This window comes from Bos indicus x Bos taurus, chromosome 15 (assembly GCF_003369695.1).
Source record: "Bos indicus x Bos taurus breed Angus x Brahman F1 hybrid chromosome 15, Bos_hybrid_MaternalHap_v2.0, whole genome shotgun sequence".
NCBI lineage: Eukaryota > Metazoa > Chordata > Mammalia > Artiodactyla > Bovidae > Bos > Bos indicus x Bos taurus.
Genome location: NC_040090.1, coordinates 34050536 through 34074231, shown reverse-complemented (window position 1 = coordinate 34074231; position 23696 = coordinate 34050536). Strand labels below are relative to the sequence as shown.

Sequence of the window (23696 nt, the reverse complement as noted above, 5' to 3'; positions counted from 1 at the left end):
CAATTCTTCAGCGCTCAGCTTTCTTCACAGCCCAACTCTCCCATCCATACATGATCACTGGAAAAACCATAGCCTTGACTAGACAGACCTTTGTTGGCAAAGTAATGTCTCTGCTTTTGAATATGCTATCTAGGTTGGTCATAACTTTCCTTCCAAGGAGTAAGCATCTTTTAATTTCATGGCTGCACTCACCATCTGCAGTGATTTTGGAGCCCAAAAAAATAGTCTGACACTGTTTCCACTGTTTCCCTATCTATTTCCCATAAAGTGATGGGACTGGATGCCATGATCTTCGTTTTCTGAATGCTGAGCTTTAAGCCAACTTTTTTACTCTCCACTTTCACTTTCATCAAGAGGCTTTTTAGTTCCTCTTCACTTTCTGCCATAAGGGTGGTGTCATCTGCATATCTGAGGTTATTGATATTTCTCCCAGCAATCTTGGTTCAAGCTTGTGCTTCTTCCAGCCCAGTTTAGTTATCAGGAATCAGACCTCTGCTCCTACCTTATCTCTAATGTACAACCCTGATATGACCTTGGACAGATTATGTGAACTCCTTGAGAAACATTTTCTTGATCAATAAAATGAAGATAATAATTACAGTTACCATTGTTCAAAAGAGTCAAGGATTCAAAATCATTATCCAGCAATGAATGAAAATAAATGGAACAATTTAGATTCTTAATTTAAATTTTGGCTAATACTGTGTGTAAAATGTGAGAGAGAAGAGTTTAAAGGGCTCGGATTTTGAACTTTTGACATATTAAGTATAAAGGATTAACATGCCCTACATAAAGGACAGATTTGGAAAGGCAGAAGATTACATCTAATGTTAAACAAGTTGATTTTAAGGGATATTTAGTTAACAGTGTTCAGGAACATTTAGAAGGATGGATCTAGGGTTCAAAAGTAAAGGCTAGGCTAAAATACATGTCATAGGATCTTTGTCTTACATCACTTCCCTGAATGCCAATGTTCAACTCATAGCATCTCTGCTTTGGCATTGTCCATGGCAGAGAAGTAGTATCTGAGTCAAACACTCAACAGAAATATCAGGAGACTTTATTTAAGATATACCATGTCTCTATCATGCTAGGTTATTAAGGACCTCTCTCCAACTGAAATAAACCCTAGCTCAAAGTCTAGATGGAGAAGGCAATGGCAACCCACTCCAGTACTCTTGCCTGGAAAATCCCATGCATGCAGGAGCCTGGTAGACTGCAGGCCATGGGGTCGCTAAGAGTCAGACACGACTGAGTGACTTCACTTTCACTTTTCACTTTCATGCATTGGAGAAGGAAATGGCAACCTACTCCAGTGTTCTTGCCTGGAGAATCCCAGGGACGGGGGAGCCTAGTGGGCTGCCATCTATGGGGTCAGAGTCGGACATGACTGAAGCAACTTAGCAGCAGCAGCAGCAGCAGCAGCAAAATCTAGATCCTCATTTACTTCCTTTACTGTTAACCATCTCTGTGGACTTACTATGTCTGCACATGTTTATTTTTAGTCTCAGAATAGATCCAGCTTAGCTGAAATCCCAAGAGAACTCAGTGCCCCTAGAGGAGGTGTCTTGGAAAGAAGAGCCAAACCCTCATATATAAGAAGGAGACTTTGGTAAGAGACAAATGGCTTCTGGGATTTTATGCTAGAATCCTTCAGCTGCTCTCAAAAGTCCTCTGCAAAATATCCCATTGTCTGGTAAGCTCTCAGATTATGTTTATCTACCCTGTGTTCATTTTACTTCTCTTCTTTGGAAATAAACCATTTAGAACTTTATATAGAGCAGGATACATCTCCAAATGTCATATACCTAGGAAAATTGTTCATTTCAGAAACTATGTAAATGATCTATTCACTTTTTAAGGTATCAGTCTTCAACAGAGTTCAAATTCTCCTAAATCATGATACCAAGCTCTTCAGATTATTTTTCTCCTGTGAACATGACACAATTCATCACACATTCCAGGCCAGGAGAAAATGAGATGTAATTTGTCAGTATTCAGTAGTAACTGCCCTTTCAAATATATAAATGATTTGAAAACCATGGGGTTTTTTAAAAAGGGTATTTAACCAACAATCTTTAGATAGTAAGGGATGGAACTAAGGGTAGTTTGGTTTTTAGAAGACCATATTTCTTTGGGAGTTCCAAGAAGTACATAGAAATTAAGTTGTGAGACTCCTTTGCCTTCATGTAGTGTCATTCCAGAAATCACATATTCTGCCCAACATCTCATCTAGAATGTGAAAGAAAGAAATTATAGGGGCTTCTAGATTAATTGATTAAGGTTTACTAATATTTCACAAGGAAAAAGAAACCAAGTTTTCATCTGAATGCAAAATATATTTCTAATTTCTCTATTTAGGAAAAACTTGCCCAGAAGTAATTTTGTTAATCTGTGATACAGGCAGATTCTATTCTAAAGTGGAAATCGCTTCTCACAATATCATAGTCATATAAATGTTTTGGTCTGTCAAAAGACAACTAAACAGTCAGAACTTAAGAGTTGCATTTTTTCAACTAAATTTCCAGGTATTCATATTTTTTTTTGACTCAAAGTTCTATGTATCATTGCAGAGCCCTCTAAATTCATCATGTCCATTATCAACATATCACATGCTGAAATCACCACCTTCATCTTGGTTGGGATGCCGGGGCTGGAATATGCACACATCTGGATCTCTATTCCAATATGCAACATGTATCTTATTGCTCTTCTGGGAAACTGCACCATCCTTTTCATCATTAAGACAGAACCATCCCTGCATGAGCCCATGTACTATTTCCTTTCCATGTTGACTTTGTCTGACATGGGCCTATCCTTTTCCTCTCTTCCCACTATGTTGAGGATCTTCTTATTTAAAGCTTCTGAAATCTCTGCAAATGCCTGCTTTGCTCAGCAATTCTTCATCCATGGATTCACAGCACTGGAATCCTCAGTGCTCCTGATCATGTCATTCGATCGCTTCCTAGCCATCCACAACCCTCTGAGATACAGCTCCCTTCTTACAACTCTCAGAGTTGCCCAAATTGGAATTGTATGCTTTTTCAAGAGCTTCCTCCTGGTTCTTCCCTTTCCCTTCACTTTGAGAATGTTGAAATATTGTGAGAAACGCCAACTATCACATTCCTACTGTCTCCACCAGGATGTCATGAAGCTGGCCTGCTCTGACAACCAGATTGATGTCATTTATGGCTTTTTTGGAGCACTCTGCCTTATGGTAGACTTTATGCTCATTGCTGTGTCTTACATCCTAATCCTCAAGACTGTGCTTGGAATTGCATCCCAAAAGGAACAGCTCAAGGCCCTCAATACTTGTGTTTCACACATCTGTGCAGTGATCATCTTCTATCTGCCCATCATCAACCTTGCCATTGTTCATCGTTTTGTCCAGCATGTCTCTCCCCTCTTCAATGTTCTTATGGCAAATGTTCTTTTACTTGTGCCTCCACTGATGAATCCCATTGTGTACTGTGTCAAAACCAGGCAGATTAGAGTAAAAGTTGTAGCAAAATTATGTCAGAAACAAATATATTAATAATAGTCATAGATAATAGGCAATATATGGTGGAATGTCTTGCATAAAAGGTTAAATGTGTGTTTGAGAAAACCTAATATTTGTCACAAATAATCATCAATATATTTTTGTTATTATCATCAAATTTATTTCATTCAAATTGATTACTGTCCACGGGCATAAAATAGGAAATGCTGTGTATTTTGAGGGGGTCTCCATCCAAATTAACAAAAAAGAAAATGATGCCTGATGATGTCATCTTTTTTTTTTTTTTAGATTTTTTTTAATTTAATTTTATTTTTAAACTTTACATAATTGTATTAGTTTTGCTGTCATCTTTTATAAAAGAACCAAATTGCAATCAAGACAGACAAATGGAAGCTCCTATACTTGTAACAAAACTGAATTCCTCATCTTCACATTCAGTTTATCCATAATATGTTCTTTCGATTCTAAACACAACCTTTATCTTAATTACATCTCCTCACTATCTCTTTTAATCATCCTAGTATGTCACCAGCACTTCTTTAGTGAAATACCCCAGTAACATTTTTAGTTTTAAAATGTCTACTTTTTGCTACTTACTGATTCTCTATGCAAGATAACAGTGAACTTTTAAAAAAGACTAATTTAATGATGTAATTTTTATTTTAAATATAAACTATTACTTCTTTGGGAATAGATTTAAGAAATAAAGCACCTACTGTAAGTTGATACATGTTCTTTATCCTCTCTCAGTTGAGTTCAGTTCACTCACTCAGTCGTGTCCAACTCTTTGCGACCCCATGAATCGCAGCACGCCAGGCCTCCCTGTCCATCACCAACTCCCGGCGTTCACTGAGACTCATGCCCATCGAGTCAGTGATGCCATCCAGCCATCTCATCCTCTGTCATCCCCTTCTCCTCTTGCCCCCAATCCCTCCCAGCATCAAAGTCTTTTCCAGTGAGTCAACTCTTCGCATGAGGTCGCCAAAGTACTGGAGTTTCAGCTTTAGCATCATTCCTTCCAAAGAACACCCAGGGCTGATCTCCTTTAGAATGGACTGGTTGGATCTTCTTGCAGTCCAAGGGACTCTCAAGAGTCTTCTCCAACACCACAGTTCAAAAGCATCAATTCTTCGGCATCCAACTCTCACATCCATACATGACCTCTGGAAAAACCATAGTCTTGACTAGACAGACCTTTGTTGGCAAAGTAATGTCTCTGCTTTTCAATATGCTATCTAGGTTGGTCATAACTTTTCTTCCAAGGAGTAAGCATCTTTTAATTTCATGGCTGCAGTCACCATCTGCTGTGATTTTTGAGCCCAAAAAAAAGGTCTGCCACTGTTTCCACTGTTTCCCCATCTATTTCCCATGAAGTGATGGGACCAGATGCCATGATCTTCGTTTTCTGAATGTTGAGCTTTAAGCCAACTTTTTCACTCTCCTCTTTCACTTTCATCAAAGGCTTTTTAGTTCCTCTTCACTTTCTGCCATAAGGGTGGTATCATCTGCACATCTGAGGTTATTGATATTTCTCCCAGCAATCGTGATTCCAGCTTGTGCTTCTTCCAGGCCAGCATTTCTCATGATGTACTCTGCATATAAGTTAAATAAGCAGGGTGGGTACCCATTTAAAGCATGAGTATTTAATGCCACATATTTAATTTTGTGGCATTAGTTTCTTTAGATGCTCTTTGTTAAATGCCTACTTTAGCCACTTTACTACATGTTTATGAAAAAATGATTGACCCCATGAGAAGGTCTTGTGAAACACATTTTAACTGAGTACAATCAACCCAGTTAATTCAACTGTAGTGTAAGCTCTGACAGTTCGTTTTCTTTATGTAATGCCAGTGTCTGACTTTGACCTTTGATTGCCAAGAGACATTTTCAAAGAAGGATGCCCCTTCTTTGAAGGGCACATTTGCCACATAACTAGAAAAAGAGCCAAGCCAAACCCCTACCATCTCTCTACCCCCATCTGGCTCCTCTGTTTTAGAGATCTTGGTTAATTTCCATAACTGTCAATCTTGAGTCCTTTTTTTGTTTTTTCTTTTCCAGCAATTTAATTTCTGCTCTCTCTGTTTAAATTCACCATTAAAAACTTGTTGTCCAATCCCCAATCCCAATAAAAGCAGAACTCCAGATATGTTTCTGTCTCTCCTCCCCCCTCCCCAGTGCCCTCACTGTGTGGCCCCAGGTATACTATATAATTCCTAGGGCTTGTAAATAGTAAAACTTTTATTTTTTTCCAAAGTTTCCTATTGCTGAGGACATCTTGCAATCATAATAAGAACCACAAGAGCCAGTCCAGCCACAAACGTTGGATATAGGTAAGCTGAGACAATCAAAACATAATAATTGAATGCATTACTATTTCTTAGTAATTTGAAATCCTACACATACCATATATCAAACACGTGTAATGTGTAATGTATCTGTATACATGCTTCTGTGTGTCTGTGCATGAGCTTTCCCAGTGTGAGAGCTTCTGAAACATACAGGCCTGAATTCTTTCTCCTTTCAATTTTCTTAGATAATTATCAGAATTTTAAAAAATATACATGTAAATATTTTACAATACGAATAAACTAAAAGGATATTGTTGCAACAAAAGTTTTTTAAAATCAATAAAGTGCAATAGCATGATTTTAGAAGATTCTTAAAAGGTAAGGAGTAGAAGATAGCTGATTCACTGTTAAAATGAATCACTCAAAATAAATAGTAAAACTAAAAATCAGTGACAAAATATTTAAGCATCCCTTCAAAACTGATTAATAGGACAAGATATCCCATATCATCATCTATATTCAATTTGGATTCAGGTCTTAGAACACTAAGATTAATGAGAAAATAATCAAAATGGAAGGTAGAACAGACATACAAGAATTCCTGAAAATAATCCAGGATTAAAAAAAAAGGATAGATAAATAGAAGAATGAATAAATGTAGCATAATTCAAGAGGAAAAGAATAATACATTTTAAAATGTAAGACTGGCCTATTGATTTTGATACAATAGAAATGCTAGTCAACCTAATTGAAGATAGACAATTTTCATCAATCACATTTACTTGATTATTATCTTTAGACAAAATTAACCACTCAGAAGCAAATCCAACATGATGGACAGAGTTTCTTCCATCTACCAAAATCATATGTTAGGAGAATAAAGTTGCATTTCTAAAAGTGTGGTCCTTGGACCACCAATGAAAGCATCACCTAGGAGTTTATTAAATGTACAGGAACTTATGATCCACTCAAAATATATTGAATCAAAATATTCATTTTAACAAAATCTTCAGGTGATTGATCTTCACATTAAAGTTTAAGAAGCACTTTAGTAAAGCACTTCTTTATTGACAAAAGTGTGAGAATTTAGTGTGATTGTGTATTAGTGGGGTTTGAAGGCTTGCAAGGATTTTAAACAAGAAGTGTAAAGCCACTGAGAATTCATTTCTCTCTAATTTCCACATTTCTAATTATGTCATAAGATTGTGATATTTGAGAAAGTAGATATGATTTATACAGCAAAGACAGGCTGGCTACATTTGATTGCTGACCTATATTTTACTCATATTTGTTCCAAAGAGTATCCCCTGTATCTGCCTACAAGTAAGTATACTATAAATCTACACAGCATAACATGACTAACTCCACCCACTGAATAAAAAGGATTGAGTAAGAAACTAAAGAGGCAAGCAGTAAAGTGGGAGAAGATATATGCTATACATCACCAACAAAGGGCTTAGCCTATATTTATTTAAATACTTTGGCAAATCAATTAGAGAAATACAGGTAATCCAATAGAAAATGGACAAAAGGATTCAATAGATGCTTCAAAAGAGGAATTACAAATGAGCAGTAAACATATTAATAGAGAAGTATACTTTCATGTTAGAAGAAAATTAATATACAAAATTGATAGTATGATCTTTTTCAGAACTTGATATTCTAAATACCTAGTTAATTTATCCTGAAACGTCTTGGCAGATGAGTCAAGAGCAAGAGTTGATGAATGGCTATTGGGTTTTAATATGGTCTCCAAGATCTAATCATACTTAATTTCCTTAGTCTGAGCCTGTGTTATAAGGTGTTAGATTCATCTCCCTTGAGCCAACCCCTAAGATTTCCCATGAAGTATGGTGTTATTCATCAGGCAGAGCTTGCTTGTAGTCAACTCCAAGGGTCCTCTAGGCTTTATAAGACAGGGCTTACAAAGCAAAAAAGGGGAGTCTAAGGATGCTTCCCAGATTCTAATATCATATTGGTAAAAAATAATCTCAAAGAAGGTAAGATATAATTCTATTCATTCAGGATATTTGACATAATTTTCATTCCATTTTCTATTTGTATTCTCAATAGATATGCTAGATGTTAAAAGCAAATCAGCAGATGCCCATGGAGATAGAAAATCTTATAGAACAACCAAGGAGAAATGGACTGTATGTGTTGATAAGGGTATGTGTTCAGAGATGTCTTAGAAATGCCCTGTCTGGATGATATATGTGAGAAGGGTGAAAGAGAAAATATAGTCTCTCAATCATGTCCAACTCTTTGCAGCTCCATGAACTGTAACCTACCAGGCTCCTCTGTCCTTGGAATTTTCCAGGCAAGAATACTGAAATGGGTAGCCATTTCCTCCTCCAGAGGATCTTTCCTACCCAGGGATCGAACCCAGGTCTGCTACATTGTAGGCAGACTGTTTACTGTCTGAGTCACTGGGGAAGCCTGTATGTCTCAAAAACCACATGATTCATTCTCTCTGTCTCATAGGTATATTCATGGCCTTAGACAAATCATTGTACCTCTCTAAGACCTGTTTTAATGTTTTTGAACTGTGGTGCTGGAGAAGACTCTTGAGAGTCCCTTGGACTGCCAGGAGATCCAACCAGTCCATTCTGAAGGAGATCAGCCCAGGGATTTCTTTGTAAGGAATGATGCTAAAGCTGAAACTCCAGTACTTTGGCCACCTCATGTGAAGAGTTGACTCATTGGAAAAGACTCTGATGCTGGGAGGGATTGGGGAACAGGAGGAGAAGGGGACGACAGAGGATGAGATGGCTGGATGGCATCACTGAGTCGATGGACATGAGTCTCAGTGAACTCCGGGAGTTGGTGATGGACAGGGAGGCCTGGCATGCTGCGATTCATGGGGTCGCAAAGAGTCGGAAACGACGAGCGACTGATCTGATCTGATCTGAAGACCTGTTTTATTAATTATAAGGTGAATAAAATAATTGTATATAACATAAATGAGGAAAAATATATAAACCATTTAGCAGGGTGTCATATTACTATATAGGGGCTTCCCAGTGGCTCAGTGGTAAAGTATCCACCTTCGATGCAGGAGTCACAGGAGACATGAGTTCAATCCAGAGTCAGGAAGATTCCCTGGAGAAGGAAATAGCAACCCACTCCAGTATTCTTGCCAGGAAAACTGAATGGATAGAGGAACCTGGCAGGCTAAAGTCCATGGGATCTTAAAGAGCTAGACATGACTGAGCATGCACATAGGCATGCATATTATTGTATAAAATTTAAAATAAGAATAAATACATAATAAAATAATTAAATCTATGTGTGTTTATTCTATAATTTAAATTAAATCTAATAGTGACTATCTCTAAAAATAATGCAGTCTTCAAGCAGTAGTGATAAAAAAGCCAGAATGCAAATGGCCACAGTCTATTGACATAAGATAATTTTAGCCATATCTAGCATAGTTGACAGAAAACAATGGCACCCCACTCCAGTACTCTTGCCTAGAAAATCCCATGGATGGCGGAGCCTAGTAAGTTGCAGTCCATGGGGTCGCTAAGAGTCAGACACGACTGAGCGACTTCCCTTTCACTTTTCACTTTTCACTTTCATTCATTGGAGAAGGAAATGGCAACCCACTCCAGTGTTTTTGCCTGGAGAATCCCAGGGATGGGGGAGCCCGGTGGGCTTCCATCTATGGGGTCGCACAGAGTTAGACACAACTGAAGTGACTTAGCAGCAGCAGCAGCAGCAGCAGCATAGTTGGGCTTCCCTTGTGGATCAGCAGGTAAAGAATCCGCCTGCAATGCAGGAGACCTGGGTTTGACCCCTGGGTTGGGAAGATCCCCTGGAGAAGAGAACAGCTACCTACTCTAGTCTTCTGGCCTGGAGAATTCCATGGACTGTATAGTACATGGGGTCACAGACAGTCAGATAGGACTGAGCAACTTTGACTTTCAATTTTCACTTTCGTAAAGAACCTATTTTGTGTAAATGGGACTATATTCTGTACCTACAGAGAAAAGCAATAGAAATTTTTAGAAAAATTTATCAGTTTGATTCAAGGAAGGAAAACTGAGTATTTAACTATATGAAGCAAAAAGCTTTAGGCAGTAGTTAATATACTAATACTGGGAATAAGCTAGGACATGTTCATTGATGGTGACCTGTGGTACGGACCTAACAGAAGCAGAAGATATTAAGAAGAGGTGGCAAAAATACACAGAACTATAGCAAAAAGATCTTCATGACTCAGACAACCACAATGGTGTGATCACTCACCTAGAGCCAAAAATCCTGGAATGTGAAGTCAAGTGGGCCTTAGAAAGCATCACTATGAACAAAGCTAGTGGAGGTGATGGAATTCCAGTGGAACTATTTCAAATCCTGAAAGATGATGCTGTGAAAGTGCTGCACACAATATACCACCAAATTTAGAAGACTCAGCAGTGGCCACAGGACTGGAAAAGTTCCACTTTCATTCCAATCCCAAAGAAAGGCAATGCCAAAGAGTGCTCAAACTACTGCACAATTGCACTCATCTCACACGCTAGTAAAGTAATGCTCAAAATTCTCCAAGCCAGGCTTCAGCAATATGTGAAACATGAACTTCCAGATGTTCAAGCTGGTTTTAGAAAAGGCAGAAGAACTAGAGATCAAATTGCCAACATCCGCTGGATGATCAAAAAAGCAAGAGAATGCCAGAAAAGCATCTATTTCTGCTTTATTGAATATGCCAAAGCCTTTGACTGTGTGGATCACAATAAACTGTGGAAAATTCTGCAAGAGATGGGAATACAAGAGCACCTGACCTGCCTCGTGAGAAACCTGTATGCAGGTCAGGAAGCAACAGTTAGAACTGGACATGGAACAACAGACTGGTTCCAAGTAGGAAAATGAATATGTCAAGGCTGTATATTGTCACCCTGCTTATTTAGCTTATATGCACAGTACATCATGAGAAAGGCTGGGCTGGAAGAAGCACAAGCTGAAATCAAGATTGCTGGGAGAAATATCAATAACCTCAGATGTGCAGATGATGTCACCCTTATGGCAGAAAATGAAGAGGAACTAAAAAGCCTTTGATGAAAGTGAAAGAGGAGAGTGAAAAAGTTGGCTTAAAGCTCAACATTCAGAAAACGAAGATCATGGCATCTGGTCCCATCACTTCATGGGAAATAGATGGGGAAACAGTGAAATAGCGTCAGACTTTATTTTTGGGGGCTCCAAAATCACTGCAGATAGCGATGGCAGCCATGAAATTAAAAGACGTTTGCTCCTTGGAAGGAAAGTTATGACCAACCTAGATAGCATATTCAAAAGCAGAGACATTACTTTGCCAACAAAGGTCCGTCTAGTCAAGACTATGGTTTTTCCTGTGGTCATGTATGGATGTGAGAGTTGGACTGTGAAGAAAGCTGAGTACCAAAGAGAGGATGCTTTTGAACTGTGGTGTTGGAGAAGACCCTTGAAAGTCCCTTGGACTGCAAGGAGATCCAACCAGTCCACCCTAAAGGACATCAGCCCTGGGTGTTCATTGGAAGGACTGATACTAAAGCTGAAACTCCAATACTTTGGCCACCTCATGCGAAGAGTTGACTCATTGGAAAAGACTCTGATTCTGGGAGGGATTAGGGGCAGGAGGAGAAGGGGCCGACAGAGGATGAGATGGCTGGATGGCATCACCAACTCAGTGAACATGAGTTTGAGTGAACTCCAGGAGCTGGTGATAGACAGGGAGGCCTGGCCTGCTGCGATTCATGGGGTAGCAAAGAGTTGGACACAAGTGAGCGACTGAACTGAAATGACTGAATGTATCCTGTGGAAAACAGTTTCTGGAAAACACCTTCTGGCTAAGCCTGTTATCTTAAAATGTAAATTATGGGAGTGAATCTAATAAGGTCTTTACAATCTCCAGACATTCTTTTGATTCATTGTAATAACATTAAAAAGCATATATCTCCATTGCTAACACTAGCGAGGGTGCATTCTTTCTGCCCCCTTCTGATGTCCCTGTCAGAAGCTTTCTTATTTCTCTTATATTTTAGTAAAACTTTAATACACAAAAACTCTGAGCAATCAAGCCTCATCTCTGGCCCCCTGGATTGAATTCTTCTCTTTAGGAGGCCAAGAATCCTGGCATTTTTGTGGTTCAGCAACAACCTTTCAAAAAGCAATGCCAAAGAATGCTCAAATTACTGCACAATTGCACTCATCTCACATGCTAGCAAAGTAATGCTCACAATTCTCCAAACCAGGCTCAACAATACATGAACTGTGAACTTCCAGATGTTCAAGATGGATTTAAAAAAGGCAGAGAAACCAGAGATCAAATTGCCAACATCCATTGGATCATCGAAAAAGCAAGAGAGTTCCGGAAAAATCTCTACTTCTGCTTTATTGACTCAAAGCCTTTGACTGTGTAGATCACAACAAACTGTGGAAAATTCTTCAAGAAATAGGAATACCAGTCCATCTGACCTCTCTCCTGAGAAATCTGTATGCAAGTCAAGAAGCAACAGTTAGAACTTGACATGGAACAACAGACTCATTCCAAATAAGGAAAGGACTATGTCAAGACTGTAATTTTTTCACCCTGCTTATTTAACTTATATGCAAAGTACATCATGCAAAATGCCAGGCTGGATGAAGCACAGGCTGGAATCAAGATTGCTGTGAGAAACATCAGTAACCTCAGATATGCAGATGACACCACCCTTATGGCAGAAAGCAAAGAACTAAAGATCCTCTTGATGAAAGTGAAAGAGATTGAAAAAGTTGGCTTAAACTTAACATTCAGAAAAGTAAATCATGGCACCAGGTCCCATTACTTCATGACAAATAGATGGAGAAATAATGGAAAGTGAGAGACTTTATTTTGTGGGGGCTCCAAAATCACTTCAGATGGTGACTGCAGCCATGAAATTAAAAGACGCTTGTTCCTTGGAAGAAAAGCTATGATCAACCTAGACAGCATATTAAAAAGCAGAGACATTACTTTACTAACAAAGGTCCATCTAGTCAAAGCTGTTTTTTCCAGTAGTCATGTACAGATTTGAGAGTTGAGCTATAAAGAAAGCTGACTGCCAAAGACTTGATGCCTCTGAACTGTGGTGTTGGAGAAGACTCTTGGGAGTCCCTTGGACAGCAAGGAGATCCAACCAATACATCCTAAAGGAAATCAGTCCTGAATATTCATTGGAAGGACTGATGTTGAAGCTGAAACCTCAATACTTTGGCCACCTGATGCGAAGAACTGACTCATTTGAAAAGACCTTGATACTTGGAAAGACTGAAGGCAGGAGGAGAAGGGGATGACAGAGGATGAGATGGATGGATGGCATCACTGACTCAATGGACATGAGTTTGATTATATTCCGGGAGTTGGTGATGAATAGGGAAGCCTAGCATGCTGCAGTCCATGGGGTCGCAGAGTCAGACACAACTGAGTGACTGTACTGAACTGAACTGATGGTTAAAGTGGTTCTGTATAGTCAGGAAAATATGACTATATATTTTCTAAAGGAACTTTTTAACTTTAAAACTATATAATTATGAATTTTCAGTTCTGCCATTAATTCAAATCTATACCCTATCAGAGATATACAGATTTGATTATAGATATGAGTTAATTTATGAATCCCCTCACCCATAGTAAAGTTTGCTTTTCCTTTCAAGATTTTGTTTTTATAAAACTAAGTTAAGAGAACCATAAAATTGGAGATCTGATTTTATGAAATTCAGCCATGAGTAGCTTCATGTGGTCAAAGGGTTGTTTGGAATTTTTAGTTATATAAAGTCCAAATTGACTGAGATTTTCACAAAATGAAACAAATAGCTGGATGAAGAAGCAAGTCAGATACGTCTTGTTTTTTGTTTGTTTGTTTGACTTTTCTTACAGCCTGAACTGACAGTTTAAATAGACTATTTACCTTAAGAAGTTTCTGAGTTGTCTTAGTTCTATGACCTACATTTTACAAAAAAAGGAATATCTTCTTTATTTAGGAAATTTCCATCTCCATTGAGGCAAGAACCTGGTTAAGTATCTTTTTTACATGTCATGGCTCCTCTTAATGACACCAACATTGAAGTTCTCAGATTCTTCCTTATTGGGATCCCTGGACTGGAGAAGAGTCACTTCTGGATATCCATCCCTTTCTCATCTGTGTACTTTCTTTCTCTCCTGGGTAACTTCACCATCCTTTTCTTTATTAAGACAGAGCCAAGCCTCCATGAACCCACGCACTATTTCCTTTCCATGCTATCCATCTCTGACCTAGGGTTGTCCCTGTCTTTCTCACCCATCACTTTGGGACTGTTCCTGTTTGGTGTCCATGGAATTCATGCAGCTACATGCTTTGCCCAGGAATTCTTTATCCATCTATTCACAGTCATTGAAGCCTCTGTGCTATTGGTAATGGCATTTGACCAGTATGTGGCTATGCACCACCCTCTTAGATACAGCACAATCTTAACCAGCTCCCAAGTCATCAAAACAGGGGTCTTGCTGACTTCCAAGAATATTATGCTGATTCTTCCACTGCCCTTTTTGTTGCAAAGGCTGACATACTGTCATCAAAACCTGCTCTTACACTCCTACTGTCTCCACCAGGGTGTCATGAAGGTGGCCTGCTCTGACAACAGAGTCAATGTTGTCTATGGACTCTGTGCTACCCTTTCTAGTATTTTGGATTTGCTGTTTATTACTTTCTCCTACATGATGATCTTAAAGACAGTACTGGGCATTGCAACCCCCAGAGAGCAGCCTAAGGCCCTCAACACCCACATATCTCATATCTGTGCTGTGCTTATCTTCTGCGTGCCCGTGCTGAGTGCGGCCATGCTCCACCAATTTGCCAGTGGTGTGTCTCCTATGATCCACATTCTCATGGCTGATGTTTTCCTACTGGTGCCTCTCCTGATGAATCCCATTGTGTCCTGTGTGAAAACTCATCAAATCCGCAAAAAGGTTATGGGGAAATTTTGTTCAAAAAGAAGTTTATCAATGCAATAATAAAAGGAATAAACTTATAAGTGGTAAATAAATAAACTGAATGTATAGCCAGGGGAAATCATGATCTAGAGGAATGGTCTTGTGTTTTATGGTTAGAACTCATAGAGTAAATGGCTTTAATACTGAGTATGCTTAGTACCCTCAGTGTCCCTGAGATCTTGAGAAAATTACTTCCATTCTTTTTCTCAGATTGAACATCTAAAAATTCAAGACTTCAGTGATGACTGAAAGCCTCTACTTCTTGAATTTTAAAATGCATGCCAATAAAATAAGAGAACTTACCTATATCAATGCCTATGTTAAAAGAAAAAGATATAGTTTCCATACTTTCACTTTCCTAGCTAATAAAAGTATACTAGAGGAAAGACTGAGTGTTTCTTCCTTTTTTAGTTCATGATAATGCAGTTGATATATCTAATTCCTGAACTCCAAAGCTCTGTATACATGTTCTCTGATTTAAGAATCTGTGTGCATGTATATTTAAATGCATGCAACTTTTTTTTTCTTTCTTAGCTCTTCTTTTCCTCTTCTCTTCTATCTGTCAGACATGTGTAAATCACTCTAGCCCTTCAGGCAACTAGTATTAGCAGATAAACATTATTTCTGAAAAGACTGTACTACCTACATTTGAGTCAGGAAAATGCCAGATGGGAATGCTGTGCTTACTGAAGGATGTTTAACAACTCAGGAACTAACTGCCAATAGTTCACTCAGACCTTTAGCAATGGTTGTGAATCCTTTCTTTCATACAATCATAGAATGACATGTATGTTGATGGGATTACCACTATTGAACATGATTTGCATTTCTCAAATAACTATTTGCAATAGTCTCTTTTTTTGGCATTTATGTAATATGTATGCATTTACCTTTTTAGTGCATATTTTTCTAAATAATATTAATCACCTTGAACTTTATCAGATAATTACCTCTAATTTTGTCTGCACATATTTTCTGTTAGTTTTTTAAAATTTCTTGAAACATATTTTGTTTAATAACTAAAACATTTAGAGTTAATAATCAGACACTTTTGAGAATAAACAAACATGGGATTGTATGTAGAAGGTCATATATACATATTTTGTATTGTTTATAATTTTATATACATATTTCATATGAAATCTCATACATAATACACATCAAAATATATTCATTAGCAAATATTTTTAGAATATTGGTTTGCCAATCAAACCATTTTAAACAAAAACGATTTCAAACATGAAATTTTCTCTGAAAGTAAATAAATGTCTATCCTTGTACAAGCTCTGTTTGCAAGCTTTGAATTAGACAATGGTTTATGCTGGCTAAAAGAAACCAAAAATAAAATTTTGATACTCTAATTTTTCAATGCTTTGGTTAAAGATGTCTAACCTACTTTGAACAAAAATATAAAAATTGTTTAAAGGATGAGTTCTCTGGGAAGACCAACCTAGACAGCATATTAAAAAGCAGAGACATTATTTTGTCAACAAAGTTCTGTCTAGTTAAAGCTATGGTTTCTCCAGTAGTCATGTATGGATGTGACAGCTGATCTATAAAGAAAGCTGAGTGTTGACAAATTTAGGCTTTTGAACTGTGGTGTTGGAGAAGACTCTTGAGAACTGCTTGGACTACAAGATCAAACCAGTACATCCTAAAGGAAATCGGTCCTAAATATTCATTAGAAGGACTGATGTTGAAGCCGAAATTCCAGTACTTTGGCCACCTGATGCGAACTGACTCATTTGAAAAGACCCTGATGCTGGGAAAGATTGAAGGCAGGAGGAGAAGGGGATGACAGAGGATGAGATGGTTGGATGGCATCACCGATGCAATGGGCATGAGTTTAAGTAGGCTCTGGGAGTTGATGATGGACAGGGAAGCCTGGTGTTCTGCAGTCCATGGGATCACAAAGAGTCGGATACGACTGAGCAACTGAACTGAACTGAACACCAAATTAGTCTGATTTACCAAACACTCCTTCAGAGGCTCACCTAGCTTTAAAATCTGATTGAAAGTGATTAGCCAGTAAAAGAGAATGCTGATTATTTTTTCACTATAATGCTAAAGATTTCCTTTCTTTTTCTATTGAATATCAGATTTGTCTTAAAATTTTCTTAATTCAGCTATTCTAAATGTATATGTAAAAAGAAACTAGGCTGAAAGAATTGCCTGGATGTAGTCATGAATTATGTCTGGACCACAACTATCCCAAGAACATTGTGAACAAAGTTTCCTAATTTCACAAGAGCATTGTTTTTACTACACTATTGTCCTGACAAATATGAACTTATATCTAAATTTTAAAAAATGTATATCTAATGTTGAGCTCCTTAATTGAATTCAAAATAGCATTTTCAATAGGACCACATGTTTTATAGAACAAAATCTGAACCCAAAACATGTTCAAAATCTTTGAATCATGACTTGGAATAATATTTTAAACAATTTATATAACTGATTGATTTTTAGAGTGACTTTAGCACCAACTTATATAACTGATTGATTTTTAGAGTGACTTTAAAATCATGGTGGAATAAGGCATCTCTTATTTGTCCTCCCTCCAGCAAAAAAAAAAAAAAAAAATTAACCACCCATCCATGAACAGCAAAGTGCTTCTGTGGAATCCAGTACCACATTTCAAGGAACCTAGAAGGGTCACACACAGCCATGCATTCGTAACAGGCAGACAGACCTTGCTCTATGGTGTGGTCTCCAAGAGAGCTATGAACTAGTTCCAGTCTGTCTGGGCCTTGGTCCTTTAGCACTTGGAAAACACTGATTGGGGTAGACACCCCATGAATGAGAGAGCTTTGTGGAAGTCCAGATTTCCAGAAAAGTTCCAGCATGCCATTGGAACAAAAAATATATGAGTTTCAATGTCCTGGAGTATATGAGAACAGTTAGACTTTGTACGAATCACCCCTTCCTAAGACAGCTAAGTTTAGAGCAAAGTGAGACCTTCTCAGTCCTTTGATTTCCCCTGCAGGGGAAAGGGAGCATAGTTGACTTGACACCCAGCTTCCCCAGATGCACAGGAAACTACAAAAGTGACTTATTTCTCATGTAGCATCCAAAGTACCAAATCATAAGCTCCATGACTGAAAAGAGGAAAGATATCAGGAGAAGGACAGATAAAATTCTCAGAGGTTATTAAAGGGCTGTGGTCCCTGATGACTATGTAGCGAACTCCATTAGGAAGTCTGTCCATGAGCCAGTGGGAAAGTATCACCTGAAGATCTTCCCAACTGGCAAAAAAAAAAGAAGAAAAATCAAGAGGTGGAAGGACAGGTTAAAACAATTTTGTACAGCAAAATAATCAACAAAATGAAAAGGCAGCCTACATAGTGGGAGAATATATTTGCAAAACATATATCTAATAAGTGATAATCTCCAAAATATATAAGGAACACACAACTCAATAATAATAATAAAACAATCAACCTGATTAAAAAATGAGCAGAGGAACTAAATATATATTTCTCCAAGAAAATATGCAAATGGCCAGAGGGTACAGGAAAAAATGTTCAACATCACTAATTATCAGGGAAATGCAAATCCAAATTGGTTGAGAAACAAAAATAACTATACATTAGGCCCATTTTGGGCAAACTAGAATCACTCTACCAGTTGTTTTAATAATGATTCTTACTGAGAATCCATTCTGTAAGCCATCCTGTTGAGGTCTTTCCTCCAATTGTTTAAATCATTCTAAAAGAAGCTGGTCAATCATAATTAAGAAATCTATAGTTTAAGAGTGAAGACTGGGGACTTCCCTGGTGGCTCAGTGGTAAAGAATCCACCGGCCAATGTAAGGGACACAGACTCAATCCCTGATCTGGGAAGATCCCACGTGCCCTGGAGCCACTAAGCCTGTGGGCCGCAACTGCTGAGCCTGTGCTTCACAGCCCCGGAGCCACAACTACGGAGACTACAGGCTGCAAATACTCAAGCATGAGTGCCTAGAGCTCATGCTCCACAAAAAAGAAGCCCCTGCAATTAGAAGCCCCGCCCACCACAACTAGAACGTAGCCTCCACTTGCTGCAGCTAGTGAAAAGCCCGTGAAGCAACAAAGACCCAGAACAGCTAAAACTAAATAAGTAGATATTTTTTAAAAAGAAGTGGATGTGGGCAGATCTTTAAAAAAAACTGAAGAAAAAAAAAAAAAGACTGAAAGCTGTTATTTAATATACAACAACCTAAATGGGAAAAGATTTCGAAAAAGACTAGATACATGTGTGTGTGTGTGTCTTAGTCGCAGTCGTGTCTGACTCTTTGTGACCCCCATGGACTGTAGCCTGCCAGGTTCCTCTGTCCATGGGATTCACCAGGCAAGAACACTGGAGTGGGTTGCCATGCCCTTCTCCAGGGGATTTTCCCAACCCAGGGATTGAACCTAGTCTCCTGCTTTGCAGGTGGATTCCTTACCATCTGAGTCACCAGGGAAGCCCAGATACATATATACGTATAACTAAATCACTTTGCTATACACCTAAAACTAACACAACATTGTTAAATCAACTGTACTTCAATATAAAATTTAAAAAATAATGTTATACTGAAGGCTGATAAGGACTAATCCTTTTCCGTAAATGCAAACCAAATTACACTAGCAGTTGACTCTAAAACATGTGAGAATGCCTAATAGTATCAGGGTCTGTGTGTTAAAAAAAAAAAAAAAAAGAGAGAGAGAAGAGGTTCCTTTTTTTAGATATAAGGAGGTAATATCTGTAGACATTAAGTCATATATCCTAGGTTGCTGGATATAAGGTATCAGAGATAAGGTTAGGATCAACTGTATGTTTTATCTGAATCTGAATCAAAACATTATCTTGTGTAATACTGCTCTTCAATCTGAGCTGGTGCTTTCTTACACAATTTCAGAAAATGAAATCTGTTAGTACAAACATCCTTTTGAATATATCCCTTGCCTACATGCAAGATTGGGGTTTCTCAGCTTCTCACAGCCTCCTACTTTAGCCAAGTGCTTTGAGAATTCTTCAGGGAATTTTCAACCTCAGCTGAGGCCCCAAGGGAGAAGCTGCTGGGCTCTTCAAAAGAACCCTGAGTTTCAAGCAGGAAATCTTCTTGTAGTTGGGTACCATTTTTCCTGAGTTCTGGCTGGAAGTAATGCACCCAACTCACTTTTCTCTCCAGCTGTTGCTTCTCAGGTATGTAATGCAAAAAAAGAAAAAAAGATTACTGGGCCACATAGAATCAGACACTGAACTCTCAATCTTGGTTACTTCTGAATCCCCACATCAAATTAGTCAAAGAAATTTTAAGAAGCAGATGGCCTGGGAATAGTCAGTCCTCACTTTGTCATTGTCTATGACCCTGTAAACGGAGAAGGCAATGGCACCCCACTCCAGTACTCTTGCCTGGAAAATCCCATGGACGGAGGAGCCTGGTAGGCTGCAGTCCATGGGGTCCAAAAGAGTCAGACAAGACTGAGCGACTTTTCACTTTCATGCATTGGAGAAGGAAATGGCAACCCACTCCAGTGTTCTTGCCTGGAGAATCCCGGGGACGGGGGAGCCTGGTGGGCTGCCGTCTCTGGGGTCGCACAGAGTCGGACACGACTGAAGCGACTTAGCAGCAGCAGCATGACCCTGTAAAAGTCATCTTCATCGTCCATTTTACTCCTTGCTGCCTTTCATCTCTTTCCTCCTCATTAGGAATATTATTAATAGTTCCTCTACCTTTGAAATTAAAATTGCGATCTCTACTTTGCTTACCTTAAAACTGTATTATGATAATTAAATATTAAAATGAATTTGATCATGCTCTGTAACACCAATATTTAGTGTAACACTTTACAGTAATATGAGGTCATAATTGTCCTTTGGAGTAATTTTGCAGACTGTCACCAACACAGATGTTGATCATTGTAAATACCATTGTGTGCAATTATATGAAGAATAAGAGACAGAGGGAGTCAGATGTCATTGAAATCTGTTTAGCCCCTCTCTTCTCTATTTCTGCTGCAGATTTCTAGGATGACATCCCTTTACACCAATAAATTAGAGCTGAAGGGTGGTTCAAGGGTGTATGATGTTGTCTAGTGGCAGCTGACACTTCTCTGATCCATTAATCTGGAGGAAGTGGAGATAATAATTGGTGTGGGACACTATGGATGCAACTTTTCATTAAGCAGGCAGAATGAAACTTCTCTGTCTGAAGATACAGGATGAAATAGATGGTTTCTACCTCTTCTATTTCTCAAACTCTCTGAAATCTCTCAATGTGAAATGGATGGAAACCAGCTTGACTGAGTCTGCTGGCTGAAAAGTCATATATATGTTTAAACTCTTATTTGTGTCTCCACTTAACATATGGAAAAATTTCCCTTCTTTATTATCATTCATTTTTAAGGTTTTGTTGAAACTTTTTTTTCTTCCATCACTGTTCTCAGTGTTGGAGTCAGACTGCATTGTTGTCTGTGCCACCAACAGCACGCTATTCAAATCTTATGATATTCCCTTCTTCCTTCACAGCCCATCTTCTCTCCAAGTCTCCACTTTTCTCCTGCATTTCTCTTGTTTGCTAGAAGTGCCTCTTTATATCTTTTTTTGTTTGTTTGTTTCTCCTTTGGGATCATAAAGCAACATTAATTTCAGTATTATATTAATTATTACATTAGTATCTGTTTTACTACTTGTTTTGATTTGTAGTTTGAATGGCAAAATCTTGGCCATTCAAAAATCTTGGCCAAGAAAGACATGTTGTCTTTCTTTATTCTTAGCCGTTCAATGCTTCTTCATTTTATTGATTAATAAAAGAAGCTTTTTTGAAAGAGTACCCTCAACTTTCCATCTCTCTTCCTTAAAATATCCCACCTTCACCTATCACGTAGATTTTTTTTCCTGGAGGAAAATTACAGGTAACATATACTTATTACATATTCCTCCCCATTCACTGATAGTGTAAGCCTGTATAGTCTTTCTCCAATCTATGGAAATATTCTCTGAAAAATCAATAATGAACTCACCATCATAAGTGCAATGCCTTTTAAAGAACCCACATCTTACACCATCTCTTTTCTTAGTCAACAGTAATGATTTGACTTCAGTAACATTATACACTACTATTTTTATCCTATTTCTTTTCTCCAATCTCTGTCTCTTTTCTAGTTCTGATTTTATGTTCTACTCTCATGTAAAATAATTTCCAGTATTATGAACAGAGCCTTGTCTTTTCTTCCACACTGCATCTCCTAGCAATTGCTGCGTATTCTTGGAAGATGTCTTATAACTTAAGCCTCCACTCAACCCAAAGGTCACTACCTATAATACCCTCTAGGAAATATCCCCCAAAATTTCTTTTTAAGTTAACATTCAGTATGTCCCAACTGAACTTAGTCCCCAGAACACATTTCCTCTCATCTGTCATGTACATAGTTGAAATGGTTGTCAATACATATATCTTGGTATAGTTTTGTTTTGTTTTTTGATTTTTTTTTAATTATCTGACTTTTGTAAGACCTAAAGTGCTATGTAGTAGGAGGACTACTAGTAGTAGTCCCCCTACAGTACTAGTAGTAGTCCCACTACAGTAGTAGGAAATACGATGTAAGACAATAATGTAGACTCTGGAGTACCCTATCAGAGTTTGAATTCCATACTCAACCCTTACTTGCTCCGTAAATTTACCCAGGTCACTTCATCTTTCTGGGCCATGGTTTTCTCACCTGTAATATGATGCTTAGAATAGAATCTATCTATTGATAATGTGATCATTGTGAGAGTTGAATGGCATAATAAACACTAAGCACTTAGGAAGGTGACAGAAAGATAACATATTAAACATTAGCTATTTTAAGCTTTTTATGCATGTGATAAATAATACACTAGTCACACTACATTAATATACATAGAACCCATTAGAGTTAGCTTACAATAAACATAACTGTATAAAAGTTCAGAAGGCAGAGGTAAAGGAGAGCCTGGTTTCAGGTATTATAGGACAGACCTATACCTCTGTGCCATATTATCCAAACCCCAGAGGCACAGCTCACTCTGAGAGCCTTAAGATATACTTTCCTTAGGCTAGAGATTAGAGGCTTTTCCTGACTATTTCAGGTTTTTCTTTGTTATCACTGTTTTAGAGCTGATGTTTCCCACCTCCGTATCTCCATTTCTACATCTGCTGCTGCTGCTGCTAAGTCGCTTCAGTCGTGTCTGACTCTGTGCGACCCCATAGACGGCAGCCCACCAGGCTTCCCCGTCCCTGGGATTCTCCAGGCAAGAACACTGGAGTGGGTTGCCATTTCCTTCTCCAATGCATGAAAGTGAAAAGTGAAAGTGAAGTCGCTCAGTCGTCTCGACTCTAGCGACCCCATGGACTGCAGCCTACCAGGCTCCTCCGTCCATGGGATTTTCCAGGCAAGAGTACTGGAGTGGGGTGCCATTAGCTTAACCACCGTGATGACAGAAACACATATCTCTCCTAATATCTCTCAGAACTAAACCCTGAAGCACCCTGTCCTACAAGTTTGTTTTTTTTTTTTTTTTTTTGAAGACTGCCTTTTTAGACATTTCTCAGTTCCAGACTTCAAATTTGCACATCAACATTTGCCTCCTCAGCCATCAAAGGCTTTTATGTAAATTCAGGAAAGGGATCACTCTGGTCACAAATTACAAGCTTAAGTAGTCCAACAAATATTTACTCAATGCTTCCCCTGCATTCCCCTGCAGGCCAGGTATTGTGGAATGAAAGACAATCCCCAGCCAGGTTACAAATACGTTTGAAGGCTCTTGACATGCAGCTGGTTCTAGAAGACAATTATGCAGAATGGTGTGTATAGTACTAGTTCCACATATAGATGGCGCAGCTTTAAATATTTTGCTGATTGAATTGGAGATTTATTTTTTTCAGGGAGGAACATATGGAAAAGGTGCCATCTGAGGTGACATCATTAAACTACTGAGAGTCCAATACAGA

The 23696-nt window shown here is 38.4% G+C and overlaps 2 protein-coding genes across 2 annotated transcripts; both read left to right on the top strand.

The window, feature by feature from the left end:
- Window positions 1–2590: 2590 nt before the first annotated feature.
- LOC113904916 (olfactory receptor 51A4) lies at window positions 2591–6331 on the top strand. The gene is made up of 2 exons (XM_027561985.1): window positions 2591–3493; window positions 6281–6331. The coding sequence occupies exons 1-2, from the start codon at window positions 2591–2593 to the stop codon at window positions 6329–6331; spliced, it is 954 nt and encodes a 317-aa protein (XP_027417786.1).
- Window positions 6332–13819: 7488 nt separating this feature from the next.
- LOC113904915 (olfactory receptor 51A4-like) lies at window positions 13820–14773 on the top strand. Its single transcript, XM_027561983.1, has one exon. It carries the CDS (start codon window positions 13820–13822, stop codon window positions 14771–14773), a length of 954 nt encoding a protein of 317 aa, XP_027417784.1.
- Window positions 14774–23696: the final 8923 nt, after the last annotated feature.